The following is an 18,350-nucleotide window of genomic DNA, read 5'->3' as shown; positions in this document are numbered from 1 at the left end:
AAGGAGTCAAGACTCACTTTTCCATCTGGATACACAATTAACCCAGTTGTTATTTGAAAAGACCATCCTTTTTGTACTATACTACGGTGTTGTTTTTGCCATTAATTAAATAACTCGTATGTTTGGGTCTGATTCCATGGCCTGTTCTGTTGCATTGTTTTGTGCCATTACCCACACTGTCTTATGTATTGTAGCTTTATATTAAATATTAATAAATCAGTTGACCTTTTTTTTTTTAGAGAGAGTGCACGTGCACTTATGCTCATGTGTGAGCGGGGGAGGGGCGGGGAGAGAGAGAGACAGAGAGAGAGAGAGAGAATCTTAAGCAAGCGCCATGCTCAGTGCAGTGTCTGATGTGCGTCTTGATCCCACTACCCTGGGATTGTGACCTGAGCCAAAATCAAGGGTCAGATGCTCAACCGACTGAGCCACCCGGGCGCCCCTAAATCAGTTGACTCTTGAGTGTTAAGCCATCCTTGCATTCCTGTGATAAACTAACTGGTTGTGATGCATGATCCTTTTTATACATTCCTGGATTCAGTTTGCTAACATTTTGATTAGTATTTTTACACTTTTGGTTTGAGAGATAGGTCTGTAATTTTACTTTTACCATGATCTCCTTGTTGGATTTTGTTGTCGAGTTTATGCAGGTCTCACAGGAAGAGTTGGAAAGGATCCCTTTTCATTTCCGTCCTCCCGAAGGGTTTGTTGTTAAGATTGTAGTTGTTTCTTTATTTTTTTTTATTTTATTTTATTTTATTTTTTTTAATTTTTTTTTTCAACGTTTTTAATTTATTTTTGGGACAGAGAGAGACAGAGCATGAATGGGGGAGGGGCAGAGAGAGAGGGAGACACAGAATCGGAAACAGGCTCCAGGCTCCGAGCCATCGGCCCAGAGCCTGACGCAGGGCTCGAACTCACGGACCGCGAGATCGTGACCTGGCTGAAGTCGGACGCTTAACCGACTGCGCCACCCAGGCGCCCCTGTAGTTGTTTCTTTAAACGTTTAGAAGAATTCACTCTAGTGAAGCCATCTGGGCTTGGGAGTTTTTAATAATCTTTTTTTTTTTTTTTTTTTTAAAGCTATAGGCCTCTTCAAATTTTTTGTTGCTTTAGATGTTAATTTTGGTCGGTTTTGTTTTTCGGGGAATTTGCCCCCTTCTGAAGTACTTTCTTTAGCGGCTACTAAGATGTAACTGATACTAAAAATAGAAATAACCAGATAAAACTTTGCTCCACTTGGAAAAATTGCAACTTTTTAAAGAGATTGTTAAGTGATTTAACATGAAGAATACTCTTCATTGTGGTTCATGGAAGAATAAGCAGTGGTTAATGCCACTCGAATTAAGTTTTTTAAATACTCTTCCAGTTCAGGCACAAGTGTGATTTATGTGGACAAAGTTAGTTCCCTGAAAACAAATTATATTCAAAAGCTATTGTTATGTGGAATCTGTAATTAGATTCGGAGCTAAATTTTTAATCTTTGACCACATTGCATTTTGGATTAATTTGACTAGTGAATTATAATTTAACATGTTCTTGGTTCTTTGCAGGATTGTTTCTAAGTGATAGTAAAAATAAAAATAAGTCGTTAAAGTAGGAAGTAATAGCACCTTAAAAACATTTTGGAGTGGGGCAGTCCATATTGAAATAACCTCTAGGATTGGTTCTTAGTGGTAAGAATTGTCAGCATTTATTCATTCAAAAAGATCCTGCTTGTGCCTGGCACCCCAGTTGGTTCTGGATATATAGATTTACTGTCTTTAACTGAAACTGTTGACTTTCTGAAAAAGTGGCACTCAAGACCTACAGTTGAGGCTGAGGGGTGGGGGTGGGGGGGGTGGTATATGCAAAGGCTCTGGGGTAGAAAGGCCCCAGAGGGGTGGATGTGTCTGCAGGGAGGAGGTAGAATTACACAAGTCCCAGTTAGAGATGGATGCAGGGCCTTGTGCTGTAAGGATTTTCGGTTGTATCCTCTAAGTGCAGAGGGAATGCATTGAACTTTTGAGCCATCTTGCTATACTGGTTTGACTCATGTTTTCCCTATACCTAGTTACATGGTGCTTTGAGCTCCATTAATATTCTTCTCTTGTTTTTAATCGCTTTCTTTTCTTCCCCCTACCTAGGACTGATGGTTTTTGGTAGTCCTTGGCAGGAGGTTGGGTCTGGCAAATAGCAAACATTTACTCATGCTTTTGGTGTTGAGTGCATTCAGACAGTTCACTTACTGCCTCGGTCCCTTACAGACCTCAGGCTTTATCCATACAATAAGGCGGAAGCAGATGTAGAAAATTCTAAAACACATTTGGGGTGTCCTAGTGGCTTTGCTGGGTTCTGGTAGTGTAGGAGGTTAACAACACATTGCCTTTGCAGGGTTTGGTAGCTGCCGGTTTTTTGCCTTTGGTCTAGTGTGGATTCTTTTCTATGTTTTTTTTTTCTTTCTTTCTTTTAAGAGGGTTGTAAATATTCTGAAAGATGTGAGCCTGCACGTGTAGTTTTGGTTCCTGCTTCTTTCCCATCCTTTGTAGTCCCCAAATATGTCAATAATGTCACATGCTCTTAATTGTGCCTCACGCAGCGTGTTCTTTAGTGAGGCTCTTGCAGTGTTTCACCTCCTCCCCCCAGTACCCAAGTTCTCTTTTTCACGCCTAACACTGTATCTATTTTTTTAGTGATTTGCCTATGTGATGTAGCCACTGAATTAAATGTAGGTGTTGTGGGATGATGTAGGAGAGAGAGAGGAGCCAGAGGCTGACAGCTCCACAGACAGTTCCCGTTGTAGACCCGAGGGGCTCCCGGGTGGCTCAGTTGGTTAGGTGTCTGACTTCGGCTCACACCATGATCTTGCCATTCGTGGGTTCGAGCCCCCTGGCGGGCTCTTTGCTGACAGCTTGGAGCCTGGAGCCTGCTTCAGATTCTGTGTTTCTCCCTCTCTCTCTCTGCCCCTCCCCAGCTCGTGCTCTGTCTCTCTCTCTCTCTCTCAAAAATAAATAAACATTAAAAAAAAATAAAAAAATAAGGCAGAGGCTGACAGGCAGATGAGGTCATGTGCCCAAGATCTCATAGCTTACAAATGGATCCCGTCACCACTCTGACTTTGGAGCCCACTTCTTTTCCCCTCTCATCTGGATTCTTTCTGTAATGTGTGTGTTCTGGGTTTAATTGTAACTGAGTGAAATAAGGGTGGTGACCTCAGGAGGCTGCATTTGTTCTGATGCTGTTTCTCTTCTCTTTTTTGAAGCATCTCTCGAATTTCCGTAATGGACATATATTTTTTTAAATTGTATTTAGCGGTAATGAATCTCCATCTTTCTTATTAGATCAGGTTTTGGAACAGCCTGAAGTTCTCTTGATCGCCAAGTGTGGATCTCCAAGTAGAGATGAGGTAGCCAAGGATAGAGAATCATCCCGAGAGAGAGAGTGACCAGCCATCCTGCCTCCTCCGGTTGGGATAAGTGGGTGCCTAGTGCCCGGGACAGGGGACTTGCAGTGTGCAAATAGAGAAAGTTCCTGTATGAGTAGAGGCAGTGATTACAACGAGGAAAAGGAAGGTCCTTTCTAAAGGAAAGAGTAAACTTCAGAAGTTCCTTGTTTTGTCCGTCACCGCTCCTGCCTCTGGGCCTTGGAGGGCCTCATACACAGAGCCCTTGGCTGAGATGAACTAGGTGGGAGCCCTTGGCGTGTGCCGAGACTAGAAGAGCAGAGGCCCAGATCTTGTTGGAGCCCGCGGGTTCTCGGCCCTGGTGGGGCTGCGCGGGAAGCCCTTTAGGCTGTGGCTCCTGCTTATCCCAACCTATCCTGCCGTTTGGACACTTGTGTGGGGCAGGTGCCACGGCACAGGGCTTATGATGTCCTCAGCGTGACTTGCCTGGTTTCTTTTCTTCACGTGCTGGCTCCTCCCCCGCATGAGGCCCTGTTACTGTCCCCTCCCGGACTGAGTCCCTCCAGGACTGAGCTCCCGCCCGGCGCTCACCTTCTCCAGAATACAAGCCGGCGGTACGGATGTCTCGCTCAGTAAATATTGAATGAATGAATAATTCAAGGGGCAGGAGGCAAAAAACAAAGGTCTTTTAAGTGGGGAAAATCACCTTAAGCGCCCCCCCTTTTTTTCCCCGTGTGTTTTGATAGTCAAACATCTGTATCAGTGTTTACTAGGGTTTTGTTTTTCACTTTGTTTGAAAAATATTGTCAAACTCCTGAGCTATAGGAATAGTCTAAAGAATTCCCACACCATTACCTACATGTACCAATAGGTAACATTTTGCCACATTTGCCTTCTCTCTCTGCATTCCGTTGTTACTTTTCTGAACCTTTTTAGATCAAGTGGCAGGCCTTACACTCTTCACGACTGAATACTCGAGGTAGATTTTCTAAGAACAAGAGCAGATTCTCTTACATAATCACAGTGTAGTCACCGAATTCGGAGACTTTAGCATTGATGATGACAGTTACATTTCACCAGTGTCTCTGTGGGGGGAGGAAAAAACCTTTTCCTCTGGGCTCTTCGTGGATGGAGCCCGTGAATTAAATTGACAAAGGCCAGATGAACCAGACAGAAGATTTGTTTGGCATATGCACACTGGAGATTCACCCGGGAGGAGTGAAAACCCAAGGAAGCAGTTAGACTTGAGAGCATATGTACCATTTTAATAAAGGGCGATGTATTTTGGACGCGTGACAAGACAAAGGAATGAGAGTTGGGGCTTCTGGGGATGGTCAGTCGTGGGAAGGGAAATAGATGAGGGAGAGTAACAGGGGCTATGGTAGTAAGGTTTGTTTATGCAGATTCACATCCTCCGGGTCTTTGGGATAATTAACGTCTCTTCCTGGTACTGGAGTAGGGAGGAGGGACACTTTCACAAAGCGACGTTTATGTCCTGCGTTGAGGCAGAGAGGGAAAGGGCAGAGAATTCCTCCCGCAGCTGCTATTTCTCCGTTGCCTTCAGCCCAGAATACTCTTTACGCCAAAGTGGCCTGTTTTCGGGTGGCCTGTGCTGCTTCAGCCCAGTAATGTCCTTTATGGCCGTTGTCCTTCTGTTGTACGGGATTCAGTCCAGGAACTGCACCGTGTGTGTTGCATGTAGTCGACACGTTTGTTTCCACTTGGACTCTGGAATCTTTTCTCAGATTGTATCTTCTGTGATGCTGACATCTTTGAAGAGCAGGAGCCAGTTGTTTTGTGAAATGAACCGCAAATTTCGTTTCCATGTTTCCTCATGATTAGATTCAGGCTTTGCAACTTTGGGCAGGAAAATCTACATAAATGATGTTTCTTTCTCAGTTCATCACATTTAGAAGTTACGTGTCCGTTTGTCCCAGTCCCAGTTTGTCCCAGATGTCACTGTGGTTAAGGGTGTCATCTCTTGGGTGTTCCAGGGGCAGCGTTACCAGTTCTCATTAGGGTTCGTAGGTAATCTGTGCAGAGATACCTTAAGATGACATAAATATTCTTTTGTAAACTTCAGCCAGCATCTTTAGCATCCGTTAATGACTCTTGCCTCAATTAGTAACGTGATGGTTAAAAATGGTGATTTTTTTTTTCTGTCTTTCCTCTCCGTTTATTAGTTGACATTAAATAGAACTTTATCTAGATTTCACACCTAATAAAACAACGTTTCTAAAGCGAGTCTTTGGGTTTTCCCAGTTAGTTATGTTGTAACTTTAGAACTGTACATTATTGCTGAAACATTTTCAAGGTTTCTATCCAATCAGGTTGCGTTAATGTGCAAGACGATTTTGCCGAGGTTCGGAGCTCTGGGAGGATGAGGCTGGCGGGATAGGATAGCTGGATGCTGGCAGGATTATCATTGTGCAGATGGGTGCCTCTGTACCTTTGATGGCTTCTGATCAGCCCTGAACTTTTCTTTGTTGGGGGACGGGGCAAGGATGGGGTGTTAAACTTGTGAAAATAATGTGGGTGGTTTAAAGTCTTTTAAAAGTAAGAAGTATCCAAATTGAATTTGTTATTTGGCCTGCAAAAAGATACATATTAATTTAAGGTTAGATCAGTAAGGCTTTTTTCTCTACCTGGAATTAGTTAATGAAAACCAAATTTATTGATATTTCCAGCTTTGCTTTAATTCTGTGCAAGTCAAGTATGAGACGATCTTTCCTTTGAAAAATCTTACAGTTTTGGGGGGAAATCGCTATAGCAATAGTATCTAATGTGGAGCAGAAGATACAAATTAAGCCATGATTTGGGTGGTAGGGTGGGCCCCTGTGTGCTGCGTGAGAGGGGAGTCCAGTGATAGGTTTCAGGTTCTTTGGGGTGAGCGGCAGGTGGGGGCCCGGAAGCGGAAGCTCATGTGAAGGCTGGGATACACGAGTCCTGGGCTTCTGGGGAAAGCGGAGAACATGAGTGGGTGCCCATCTTGCGCTCCAGTGCTTGGTGCTTCCCCCCCTTGCCCGGAGCTTTTAATATGTTTGCTTTCCTGACTCAAGTTGACTAAGCTGAACGGCCATCATAGTCCGCGGTCTCTCAGACTCGTTTTGTCTCAGGACTAACCTCTCTTTAAATTTGTTTTTCTTTTTAATGTTTATTCGTTTTTGAGAGACAGAGACAGAGTGTGAGCGGGGAGGGGCAGAGAGAGTGGGAGACACAGAATCCGAAGCAGAGAATCCGAAGCAGGCTCCAGGCCCCGAGCTGTCAGCACAGAGCCCGACGCGGGGCTTGAACCCACGAACTGCAAGATCATGACCTGAACCGAAGCCGGACGCTTAACCGACTGAGCCACCCGGGCGCCCCAGGACTAACCTTTCTTTAGTATTAAAATGTTCATGTGTTGTATTGTGTTAAAACAGCTTAACATAGAAAATGGTGGCCTTTTTTTTCTCTCATGGATGTTCTTATGTGATACGTAAAAGATAGACAAGAAGAGGGTCACGAATTGAGTAAATTCTAGCACTTGTTGAACAGTGTTTTTATTGAATAAAGGACAGACTCTTGAAATCAAACAGTAGCCTTAGAATTCACCTTGAAAGTTAGCGGTGTATTAGGTATTTACCTCTTGAAACAAACTGAAGGGTAAATGTCCTTGTAGGTAACCTGAAGGGGAGGGACAGTTCCAAGTGCCATTTTGGTGTGTAGGAATGTTGTCTTTTTAAGAAATATTCCAAGTACGTGGGCCACTGGCCGGCAGCCTAGAGATACTTTTTATGTGGACATTTTGATGGATGATATTTGTTAAAATGGTGTTTGACCTGTATTCAGTTTCGGTTTTGGACAGATCTAATTTTAGGCTTCATGACATTGAGATGTAAACATAATATGTTTGTTACAGATTTACAGAAACCCAGAAATTTGGTTCATAGAGTAGTGCGAGAGAAGAAAGCTAGTGAATTTGTGGTTTAAGTCATAGAAGCTAGGGTAAGTTTTACCACATTTAATGGCTTCAGAAGGGAGAAGTTAAAAAAAAAAAAAACCTTTTTGTTTTCTTTGTTTTTGTTGGTTTTAATCTAAAGTCTAAATTATTTCTCTCTAGATTTATTTATTTAAGTAACCTCTACACCCAACATGGGACTTGAACCCACGATCCGAGATCAAGAGTCACATGTGCTACCGACTGAGCCAGGCAGGTGCCCCCGGAATCATTTCTCTCTAAACCGTGGTCTTACTGCAAATCATCCTCCACGTGAAAGCTTGTTTTCCAGTTCTAAAAGCAATAAATTTTTCGAATTGCAGGAAATTTTAGAATGCAGAAAAGTTTTAAGGAAAAAGATGGCTTATGGTCATAATCCCATCCTCAATTTTTGGATGAATTTTCTCTCTCCATTCTTTCCTTCCACCTTTTCTTCTTTAGTTTGTAATTTGACTTTGTCATGATCTTCCTCTAAATAAAAGTGCTTTGCTGTTTTCCATTGTATTCCATACTGTAAGCAGTTTTGTTCATTACAAATTTTAAATTTGTAATTAAAATTTTTTGTTAACATTTATTTATTTTTGAGAGACAGAGTGTGAGTGGGGAGGGGCGGAGAGGGAGACACAGAATCTAAAGCAGGCTCCATGCCCCGAGCTGTCAGCACAGAGCCTGACTCGGGGCTCGAACTCATGGACTGCAAGATCATGACCCGAGCCGAAGTCGGACGCTCAACCAACTGAACCACCCTGGTGCCCCCAAACTGTCATCATTTTTTAAATGTTCATTTTTGAGAGAGAGAGAGCGAGCGAGCGTGCGGGGGAGGAGCAGAGAGAGAGGAGGACTAGATAGGGATGGGAGTGTGGTTGTATAAATCCTGCCATACACTGAGCATTTTCTGTGTCACAAGAACGTTTTTTCTACCAAGCTTCATATACGTGATCTTAACCAGATTCTCAATAATAGCTTAGTATATTTTACAGGCAAGGAAACCACCTTAGAGGGAGCCTGATAAACCGGGGTCGTCTTTGAGACTGGACCCCTTGTTGGCTTTCAGATGGTTTTTAAATGATAGATACTTAAAAAAAAACACTTTGCTTTCCGGCTCCCCAGGTGGCCTTACCCCATGCCCCTCCCATGTGGCGGGCCTCGGAGAGGAGTGACTGTAAGTGAGAAAGTATTAAGGGGTGAGGGCATCACCTCGGCTTCCGAAGGTCAAACGGCTGAGACTGCTCGTGCCCCGACTCTAACTTAGAAAAGGAAGGTCGGTGGGAGTGGTTTTGAAACAACTTGGGTCCTTGCCGTGCACAGAATCCTCTTTGAAGGAGCCAAGCTTTGGTGCGCTTAGCTCTGTCATCATTTTAAAAGCTCCTCCCCCTAACGTACTTGGATGGCAAACTCTAAGATTTCTCTAGTATTCAAGTTCCAAGAAATGGAAGTTTGTTATTTGGCATGGATATTGTTTGAGAATATATTTTATGGGTTTGTTTTGTTTTGTTTTAAAGACGAGTGTTGAGGAAATATAATTGAAAACAGAACCTCCTCTTTCACCCAGAAAAATCTGTCCACGCAGGTAGAGGGAAGAAAACAGTTTTCTTACTGGGTAAGCATTAAACCGGAGGGCCACGGGCCTCACAGGCTGTCCGCTAAGCAGGCTCCAAAGACCAAGAGATGTCACTCTTCTGTACAGTCAAGTGGTTATGACATTTGACATCCATGTTTTCAAGATAAAATTGCTCATTTCCTCATATCTTCGTGACCAGAGGTAGGTTTTGCGGTTTGGAGTTCGGTGACACATGAGGCCCATCTCTACCTAGGAGACTGCGAGACGTCGGGCCTTGTCTTTCTTGAGGATTAGGTTTCAGGGATACCTTTCAGGTGCTAGGAAAACGTTCCTGAGATGGGAGACCGGCTACAGGCTCTTTGGCTTTTAAAGAGATTCACTTCCGTTTGGAAAGTGTCGAGAAAGAAATTGTGAACAAAGGGAGGGAGGGAGGGAGAATCTCTTCCTTTTATGATCCACTGGGAGAGGGAAGCCTCTTACTTGTAACTTGCCTTTATGCCAGTAATCGTCTAGACCCATCACTTTGCGTCTATAAGCACGGACTCCCTTGGTGATTTCAGGCTTGGTGGGTAAAATGCCCCGGATCTCCGACATCGTGTTTGTTGCCGGAATCCAAAGGCTCTTCAAACAGTCCTCAGTTTTATCTGTTTTCGCTTACAGGAGTACTTCTGACAGCATTTTACCGTCATGGTGTTAACGCGTGGTTTTCTTTGCTTCACTATGGGACTTTAGAGTAGTTGGCACGTGCTGGGCTTCGTGAGAGTAGGAAGGAAATCTGGACAGCGATACCTGTGGAGTTAAGAGTGTCGGCACCTGTGACGCGTGACGATGAAATGACTGAGTTGCAAGTTGTGTTACCGGTCTTGAAAATGTGTACCGGCAAGCTCTAGATGCTTCTGGACCTTAGATCAGAATGGTTAAGCTGTCTGTTGTCACAAGCCTTTGTCTGAAGGGGTATGGCTGGAGTTAGATGCTAGTTAATGTGCGTGAAGTTTGTTGGTTCGGACTGAACCTTGACCGAGTGTCTGATACCTGGCAGGTCTTTTTCGGAGCTATCTAAAAGGGGCTTCTCAAACAGGAGTTTGCATGTTTGTAGTCGAAGTTCTGATCATCAATTAAAATGAGAAAACTTGACCTGTTGGCTCTGTATTTATGAACACGAAGTAAGTTTTCATTGTACTTGGTGCGTTAACTCTCTGACGTCAGTACCGAAATGCCTAAGGAAATAATTTGGGTAACAGTGATTTTGTAAGAGTGGAGTTGAATTTTAAAGCATTGTCAGCTTTATTATTTTAGTTAATGGTGTTTTGAGAAAAGGTGCGAGCGAACGTGAATGACAGCGGGGTGGAGCGTGACGGATGAGGCCTTGACGGTGGACTGAGTCTGTATCTTCCCAGGTGGTGGGACAGAATGCAATTAAGCGTCACAGTAGGAGGTAGCTTTAGAAACCCACACAGGCGCCAGGAGAGGGGAGATCCGCTCCTGGGAACCTGGGAAGCATGGTTACCGACCCACATGGTGTTCCCGCAGTTTCAAAGTCAGATTTTACCGGCGGGGGGGGGGGGGGGGGGATGGAATTTACTGCCAAGAATTCTCCCTTCTATCTAACTGGATTGTGCCAACAACCTGCACACGTTCTCAGTTGTACTAGAACATAACAAAGGCTAATTTTGAAGGCAGCTCTTTCAGGTGTGTACTGTTTTCTTGACTCTGAGTAGAAAAATAAGTCACCAGGAATCTTACTCTGATAAATATGCAAAGTTTGTCGAATAGGAATTTTCTTAAAGTTGGTTTTTAACAACGAGTTTAATGTTCTAAAATATTCTCTCTGATTGCTTTTAGGTTACCTAGGGTGTGAATTAATACAGACTTGGAAACTGAAAGAACTTAGAATCAGCATTTTGAGGTAAATATGTACATACTACAGCAGTGCTAAGACCTGCTTTGTTAACTGACTAGCAAAACGAACTTGTCTGTGAAATGAGAAAGCGTCACCTGTGCTCGAATGGCCTTCGCCCGACTAGACCAGACACGGATGAGTTTCACGGTTTCTTTTCCCGAGCCTCTGGGAGTGGAGACACTGCAGTCATTAGCGTAATGAGCACGAGCAAGATTTGGTGTCAAAGCCGACAAAATCAACATTTGTTATTTAAATGAAGCTTCCCGTGTTAACACACTTCCTTAGTTTTTGATCTGTGATCTTTTACCAGAACCGCACTGAATTTATGGTTCTTTATAACAGTATTGTTGGGGTGTGTTCTGAATTCTTTTATTCATGAATGAATTCTGTAAGAGAGTTTATAGTGTGGATTGAACTGTTGTGTTTTTAATTCCATTCTGAGAAATTGAAATTGCTGACAGATTTCATGCACGTATCGCGGTGATTGGGATTTCTCAGCCAAGTGCCTCTTTCGGTGATCTTCGTTTCTTTGGTGTACGTGAATTTAGGAAATGACATATACGTGGCATTGCCATTTTTACCCCCCGTTATTCTAGCTGCTATCTTTAGATTTTGTTTACTGTGTTTGATTTTCTTGTATTCCTTTTGCGGCCTTTTCTTGAACTTTCCTCTAACTTTTTCTTTTCCCCAGATCTCTGGGAATTAGGCATGCTATTGTTGCCAGCCCCCACTCTCTTGTTCTTTGTTTTAGAATAAGACTTCATACCCTAAAATAACCCAAATGTCTTTTGTTTAAAATGTAATACAAAATAATGGTCTTTTATTTAACTCTTCTTATCAATGGTGCTTTCTTGTAGATGTGTTTATATTCAGTTTTAAGTACAGGAATCTTAAACTTGGCTATTTTTGCATTTATTTTTAGAGCAGAAGCTTGGGCATGCTGTGATTTTCCAATAAACTGCTATCACGATGTCAAAATGCAGCTCGGACAACAGCAACACAGAGATCTCAAACATTAAAACGGTAAATCTGTGATTTATCTATCATACGTGGAAAGAGGAAGAGAGTTTGTTCGTGTGTTTTACTAAATTATTTCTGAGAAAATACTACGTAGAAGCTATACAATGGCCTCACCAATTTCGTGGATGTAATTGTTTGTCCAGAAACTTAAACTCTGTCATCGAGGAGCCATCACAAGGCATTGTCTGTTGGCTCTGCGAAAGCAGTTAATCAATAATCAGTTCATCTGTGAAACTACAGAACGTTTACTTACCAGCAGGGATTCAGAGCTTTTCCTGAAGACCAGCTTAAGGGGAAAAAAAAAATCTACTTAAACACACCAAAGAAAGTAAAAATTGGCAAAATTACAGATTGCTCTGTTTTCACATTATTGGATTACCTGTTGAGGTTTTTCATCTTGGATTCGCTTTCCCTAAATAGAAAGTATCTCTGGGGCCAGCCACTGTACATTCAATCGGTGAAGATGAACTTAACTATTGTGACCTTACGGAAAAGCAGGTTGAGAGGGTTAAATCGCGGTCCCCTGTCTCCTTGCAGACCCTGTCCCGCACCCGCCCTCCCAGGAGAGGGTGTGGGTTTCCAAAACCTACACAAATACCTTTGGAACTGTGACGATTCTGTTCTGTACGTTATTGTGCGACAGTTGTGACTCTCTTGTTGAGTTTGTCAAATACTCCCTTGAACTTGATTCTTCTGCACGCGTGCTCCTACACACGTGTGCCGGTAGAAGAATCAGGGTGTACGTGCATCCCTGTGCAAATGCGTGCCAGGTGACCTGATGTCTGCAAGGCGCACAGAAGCCGTTTGAAATTTTTTATTGTCACTCACGTGGGCACGGTTTTCATTCTACAAACTGCACTGTTTTTCTGCCACGTTCTGGGGGTGGTTTGGTGTGGCGGGCGAACCGAGTGTGCAAGGGAGTCCCAGTCTCACCACTTGTACATATTTACTTTTCGAGAGTCTTTTTTTGGAAACAGTTTCAAACGTACAGCGAAGTCACAAGGTTAAGAGTGGGGCAGAGAATCCGCGCTTTGCTTAACGTGTTGCACACATTTGCTGTACGCGTATGTGGTTTCTTTGTCTGAACTATTCGAGGAGAAGTTGCATACATCTCATGGCCCTTTACCCCTGGACACCGTGGGGTCTGCTTCTTAGGAATAAGGCTGCTTTCTTAAACAGCCTTAGTGCCGTGACCAGCCTCGGTGACTTTGACAGTTCTATCAGGGGCTCTGTAATGCCCTCTGTGGCATCGTTCTGCAGTACAGGATCCAGTCTGAGATCACTCACTCCAGTTAGCTGTCATGTCTCTTTATAGTCTTTCATCTGGAACGTTTTTAGAGTTTTTCTTTGTATTTTACACATTTTTAAAGGATACAGTCTCCCTTTGGAAAAATAGAACATTCTTCTCATTTAGTTTTTTAGACTCTTTCTCGGGCCTTATTAGTTACAGTTCTGCCACTGTTATCTCTGTGAGAAAGAATGGTGGCAGCGGTGACAGCAGCAGGAAGGGGTGTCGCGGGTTCCTGGCTCCACTTGGTGTTGGCAGGTGAAGGAAGAACTCTTTGGGGACTGGCATTGCCACCTTCCTCCTTTTTTATTCTCTTCGGCGGTCAGGATTTATGCTGATTTCCTGACCCCTTTTGCCATAGTTGTGATCGGTCTTGGATTGGCATTTGAGTTGGGTGGAGGCCGAGGGAGGGGGGTCGGGCTTTCGGCATAAGTCGTACCAGACAGTGAGCAGCCCACGGTAAGGAAAATGCAGAATGGTTTGACCGGGTGGTAGTCGGTGGGAGGGGCCTGTGGTCTGGGCCGTGGGCCTGCAGAGTGGCCCAGTGGACCTCAGGAGATGAGGTGCCATGGCTTTAGCTTTGGGTTCTTGGCAGCCGTGTTTGCTTAACCCACGGGCGTGCAAGCAGCGGGCCTGAGGAGTTGAGAACAGTGAACGCTACGCGGGGGGTAAAAAGAATGGTTGGTGGGGCTTTGGTTCGGTAGACGATGAGCGGATTATTTCTAGGAAGAACACAGTCGGTAGCGTTCAGACCGTGCTCCGCAGTCCTTTGCTCGCCGTCCTCCTCCCAGAGGGATGACGAGAACGATCGTAGGTCATCCTGGCTGGTCTGTGCTGTCTGACCTGGCCGCACCTGCGTTGCTGCTGTCCTCGGCGCCCGCAGCCCTGTGTCCCCCACTACTTACAGGAGATCACACCGGCACTGGCCAGATGTTGAGTTGTTGTCCACTGAACTGACCTCTGAAATCAAGGGAGACTGGAGACTTCTCGTTGGATTTGATAGAACAGCTTCAGTCGCTGTCCTGTATCGTGGTCGTCCATTTCACGCTTCAGGAGATTCAAAGGTTCTTGTCAAGGAACGAAGAGTGGGCTTCTTTCCGGTTTCATAGAGTGATAACAGTGAAAACTCCCAAGCAGTGTGCGGGCAGAAATTTCCTTTGGGGGCAAATAAATGCTGCTGACAGTCAGAAAGCCGATGGTGGACTGCCACGTTGAGGTCTGAGACCCTGACCCTCTGTGTGCAGGTTAGGAGTTTGAAAAAGACTCGGGTTTAGTTTGTCATTTTACATAATCCAATTCCTCTTTGGGAAAGAATACGTGAAGCACAGAAGAGCCCTTACCTACCGTGAAAAACTCAGAATGGTTGCCCTTTGTCTTGATTCATCTAGGATATGTGTAATTTTAAAGGTAAATATTTAAATCGTTGGTCAGCTGTGCAGTTGAGCTAGGTTGTCAGTCGAGGAAAAGACCTTGTGTGTTTACGGTCTTTAGATACAATGACAAAGTGTTGGCAGGTATTTGAAACTTCAGTGCCTTCCAAACGTTATCTCGCAAGTTTATCGATAGTGGCATCAATAGAATTGATAATGCTTGAAAATGTTTGTTTATGCACCCACGTGCTTCGCATGTACATATGTATTTAAAGAGGCATCATATTCATATTTTCTTTTAAAGGTATATGACGGGCATGGTTCTCTATCAGTCAATACAGATCCGGATTTTCTTCGTGAGTTCAAAGTATTGTATGATAGAACTATACCATCATTTACGTGCTCACTTCTTATCAGTGCGTTTGAAAGCTATTGCTTGTTCCCAGGTACTAAGGCATCAGTACGTATCCGTGTCCTTGTTTCTTCGTGTAGTTGCCTAATTATTTCAGACAAGTTTCTAGGTGTAGGATTGCCGGGTCGGAAAGTACAGAACGCTTGACTTTTGAAAACGATCCTCTTAGATCGAGAAAAAGCTAAAACAATGACAGGGGAAGTTTGCAAGGGTCCGGAGGAGTGACACTGTGATGTTTCTCTTGTTTCTTGTCTTTCTTTCGTCCTTAACCTTGCATGGTGGGGTGACGGTGTTCTTTCTCCCTTTGCAGTGAGCTGCGCTAGAGCAAAATGCAGTGAGAAAAGCACTGGATGAATGAAAGCCCTGCTTTGCAGCCCCTCAGCATGGCGGGCCTGCAGCTCGTGACCCCTGCCTCCTCACCAATGGGCCCTTTCTTTGGACTGCCATGGCAACAAGAAGCAATCCATGATAACATTTATACGCCAAGAAAATACCAGGTACTAATGAGAACACTAATACTGGAGCGTTTCCACTGAAATGGAGTCAATTAGCACGTAGTTGACATGTCTTATGTAAAACCCATTTACCTTTTCAAGCTCTCCTCTTCTGAGTAATTTTCTCCTTCCAGATACTTTTGTTCCTAATGGCCCTTTTCTTTTCTAACGTCTGCCGGTCTGCCGGCCGATTGACGTAATCATTTTGTTTGTGAAGTTCCTTATTGTTTCCCCTCCGAAAACCTCTCCCCTCGCAGTACCCGCTTGGGTGTGTCTGTCCTCAAGAGCTGGGAGGGAATGGAGACGGGTTCGAACCACCACCAACGGGCAGGACCACGGTTACTGTAAACTCGGTTCTTCGTGTTATTCTTGGGGAGTTTTCTGTCCCCCCTGCAAAAATAATTCTCAAACAGGTTGTAAACGTTACCCCACGCGTGTTTCTACAACACAGCTGGCCATACGTCACAGGCATTTTCGCGCCTGTGATCTCCTTCTGGAAAGATGCAGAGAGTCTGTGTTTTGGCAGACTTAGCAGAGGAAGATCTCAGGAAGTAGTGAAGTTTCCTGAATGAAGACAGAACCCAGTTTTCCCAGTGTTGTACCCAGATAAGAAGTGTGGCATCTTCTTCCCCACTGTATTTCTAGGTGGAACTGCTCGAAGCAGCTCTGGATCATAACACCATAGTCTGTTTAAACACTGGCTCAGGGAAGACGTTTATTGCCGTACTACTCACTAAAGAGCTGTCCTATCAGATCAGGGGAGACTTCCACAGAAACGGAAAAAGGACGGTGTTCTTGGTCAACTCTGGTAATGCAGAAACTGTTTTATCATACTGTGTGGAGGACATTGGATGAGATTTTACGGTTGAGCACATTTTTAAAAAAAGTTTATTTATTTTGAGAGAGAGAGAATGGGGGAGGGGCAGAGAGGGAGGGAATCCCAAGCCGGCCCTGAGCTGTGAGCACAGAGCCCGACATGGGGCTTAATCTCACAAACTGTGAGATCATGACCTAAGACCAAACCAAGAGTCGGACGCTTTACCGACTGAGCCACCCAGGGGTGTCCCGTAAGCACCTTTTCTCTGTGGCTATTAAGTTAGATGATGGAACGTATAGAGGGTTTGAAGAATAATATACTTGTTGAGATTCTGAGAGCAGAAATAGCAGTTAGTCTTATCTCTTAACTTTATAGTACTTCTCTTTTAAGCGTCAGCCGTTTTATTTCACAGATGTTAAACTTCAGCTTTTTCCTTAAACGTATTTAATTCTGATGCTACGGTTTTTGCATGGGCTGCCTTTCGGAACATAAGCTAATCTGTGTCGTCACAGTTCTTTCTGGTTATATTTGTTTTAGCTTTGCAAAGTCCCTCAAAAAGTGCTTGATTTATGAGACTGGTAGCATTGTGATTTGTGATTTTACTATGCCAATTACAGAAGGGGAGGTAGGTGCTTCTTAAAAGTTAGATATTCAGTCAGAGTCTGTGATCCTGGATTTGTGTTTGGCTTTACATATTCAAACAAAAAGTATAAAATGTGAACCTGAGCTGCTGGGGCACTGGTCTCCTTTTTTGTTTTCAGATGGTCTCAACATGTGATGTTCTCCTGTACTTTAAATATCTATGAGACCGTCTTATTTCTTGGCAAAACGATCTGATTTTACTGAAGAAAACAGGAGTGGGGGGTGGATCTGGAGTAGTTCCCATTCCAGCCTAGAAGTTCTGTTCTTAGGTTGGGAAAATCGGCTGTGAAGAAGGAGGGTGGCATAGGGTTCTCTGAAGTGAATGACAGAGGACCAGGTCTTAAGTCTAGTAAGAGCATTTTGGAGGCTCACCTTGGAAATACGGTTTTCAATTGGCTATCTAAAAAATTGGGGGTTAGGTAATGATATATGATAATAAGGATTTCCTTAGCTGTCTTAATCATTAGTAGTCCAGAGAGCCAGCTACGTAAGATTTGTCCCATTTACAAGGAGTATTTGTATCTGTAATCAGCAAACCAGGTTGCTCCACAAGTGTCAGCTGTCAGAACTCATTCAGACCTCAAGGTTGGGGAATACTCAAGCCTGGAAGTAAATGCAGCTTGGACAAAAGAGAAGTGGAACCAAGAGTTTACTAAGCACCAGGTAAGACTTGGAAAGGAATTTCCCTTTGTAAATCCCTACGAGTCCTCGACTTCGTCTGTAAGATGACCTTTAGTCTTGGTTGTCTTTGTTTAGTTTGAAAACTCGTTCCTGTACCTTGTCAGCCTAGGAACTAGCCCTTCCGTACTCTTTCTCACGGTCTGAAACCAAATGAATAGGAACGTATAATGTTGCTCTTACTGCACAGAAGAGAACCAGCTTTGCAGTGTGATTTACTGGCTGGAAAAACACAAATTCTGATGACGTACTTCCCGCTTGCGGATACCCTGCTTTTCAGAAAATTTACGCTTGAGTTAAGTGTCTTGAGACTGGAGACGCTTCTCGGTTGAGACCTTTGGGTCTTTGGCCAGAGACTTCCTCTGACCTACACGTTTGTGTGGAGCCAGCGTGCGTAGAGGGTCTTTTTGGTGTTGGTGTGTCTGAAGCGGTTAGGAGATGCCCCGTAGCTCAGCTGGAGCCCTGCACACGGACTAGCGTGTCTCACACACGGGGTTGAGTCCTCATCAATGAAACAGTGAGATGTCCGCACAGAGATAGTGCCCTGAAAAGAACATTTGGTCGGTGTCTTCTTCCAGAAAACCTTGTCAGTTCAACGGGAAAAAAGAGGAAAACACAGGGTGAATTGTGTTGTCGTTTGATTAAAGTAATAGGTCTCATCAGTCAAAATGGGGCTAATAGGAACCTGAAAACCTGACGTAGTTTTAGGAGACTTACCATAAAAGCATGGTCGCAGTTATCAAGTATTTTTTTCCCCTCATCTGTTTCCGTATTTGCCCATCTCTGCTTCTTGGTTCCAAAGTATTAGCT

The 18,350-nt window shown here is 44.0% G+C and overlaps 1 protein-coding gene across 5 annotated transcripts in view; it reads left to right on the top strand.

Annotated features, from left to right (window-relative positions):
• Nucleotides 1-18,350, top strand: part of DICER1 (dicer 1, ribonuclease III) — a 71,612-nt gene that overhangs the window by 10,806 nt on the left and 42,456 nt on the right. For all 5 annotated transcript variants that reach the window (XR_008417313.1, XM_019462185.2, XM_019462186.2 and 2 more), the window contains exons 2-6: nt 10,762-10,825; nt 11,742-11,842; nt 15,220-15,406; nt 16,049-16,211; nt 17,395-17,525. Coding sequence is in view for 4 of the 5 variants with exons in the window: in XM_019462185.2 (XP_019317730.2) it covers nt 15,260-15,406; nt 16,049-16,211; nt 17,395-17,525 (441 nt within the window). In the remaining variant the exon portion in view is untranslated. The remainder of the gene's footprint in view (nt 1-10,761; nt 10,826-11,741; nt 11,843-15,219; nt 15,407-16,048; nt 16,212-17,394; nt 17,526-18,350) is intronic.

The sequence above is a fragment of the Panthera pardus genome, unplaced genomic scaffold (genome assembly GCF_024362965.1).
Source record: "Panthera pardus isolate Hobbes unplaced genomic scaffold, ASM2436296v1 HiC_scaffold_24, whole genome shotgun sequence".
NCBI lineage: Eukaryota > Metazoa > Chordata > Mammalia > Carnivora > Felidae > Panthera > Panthera pardus.
This window is presented reverse-complemented; position numbering and strand designations above follow the sequence as displayed.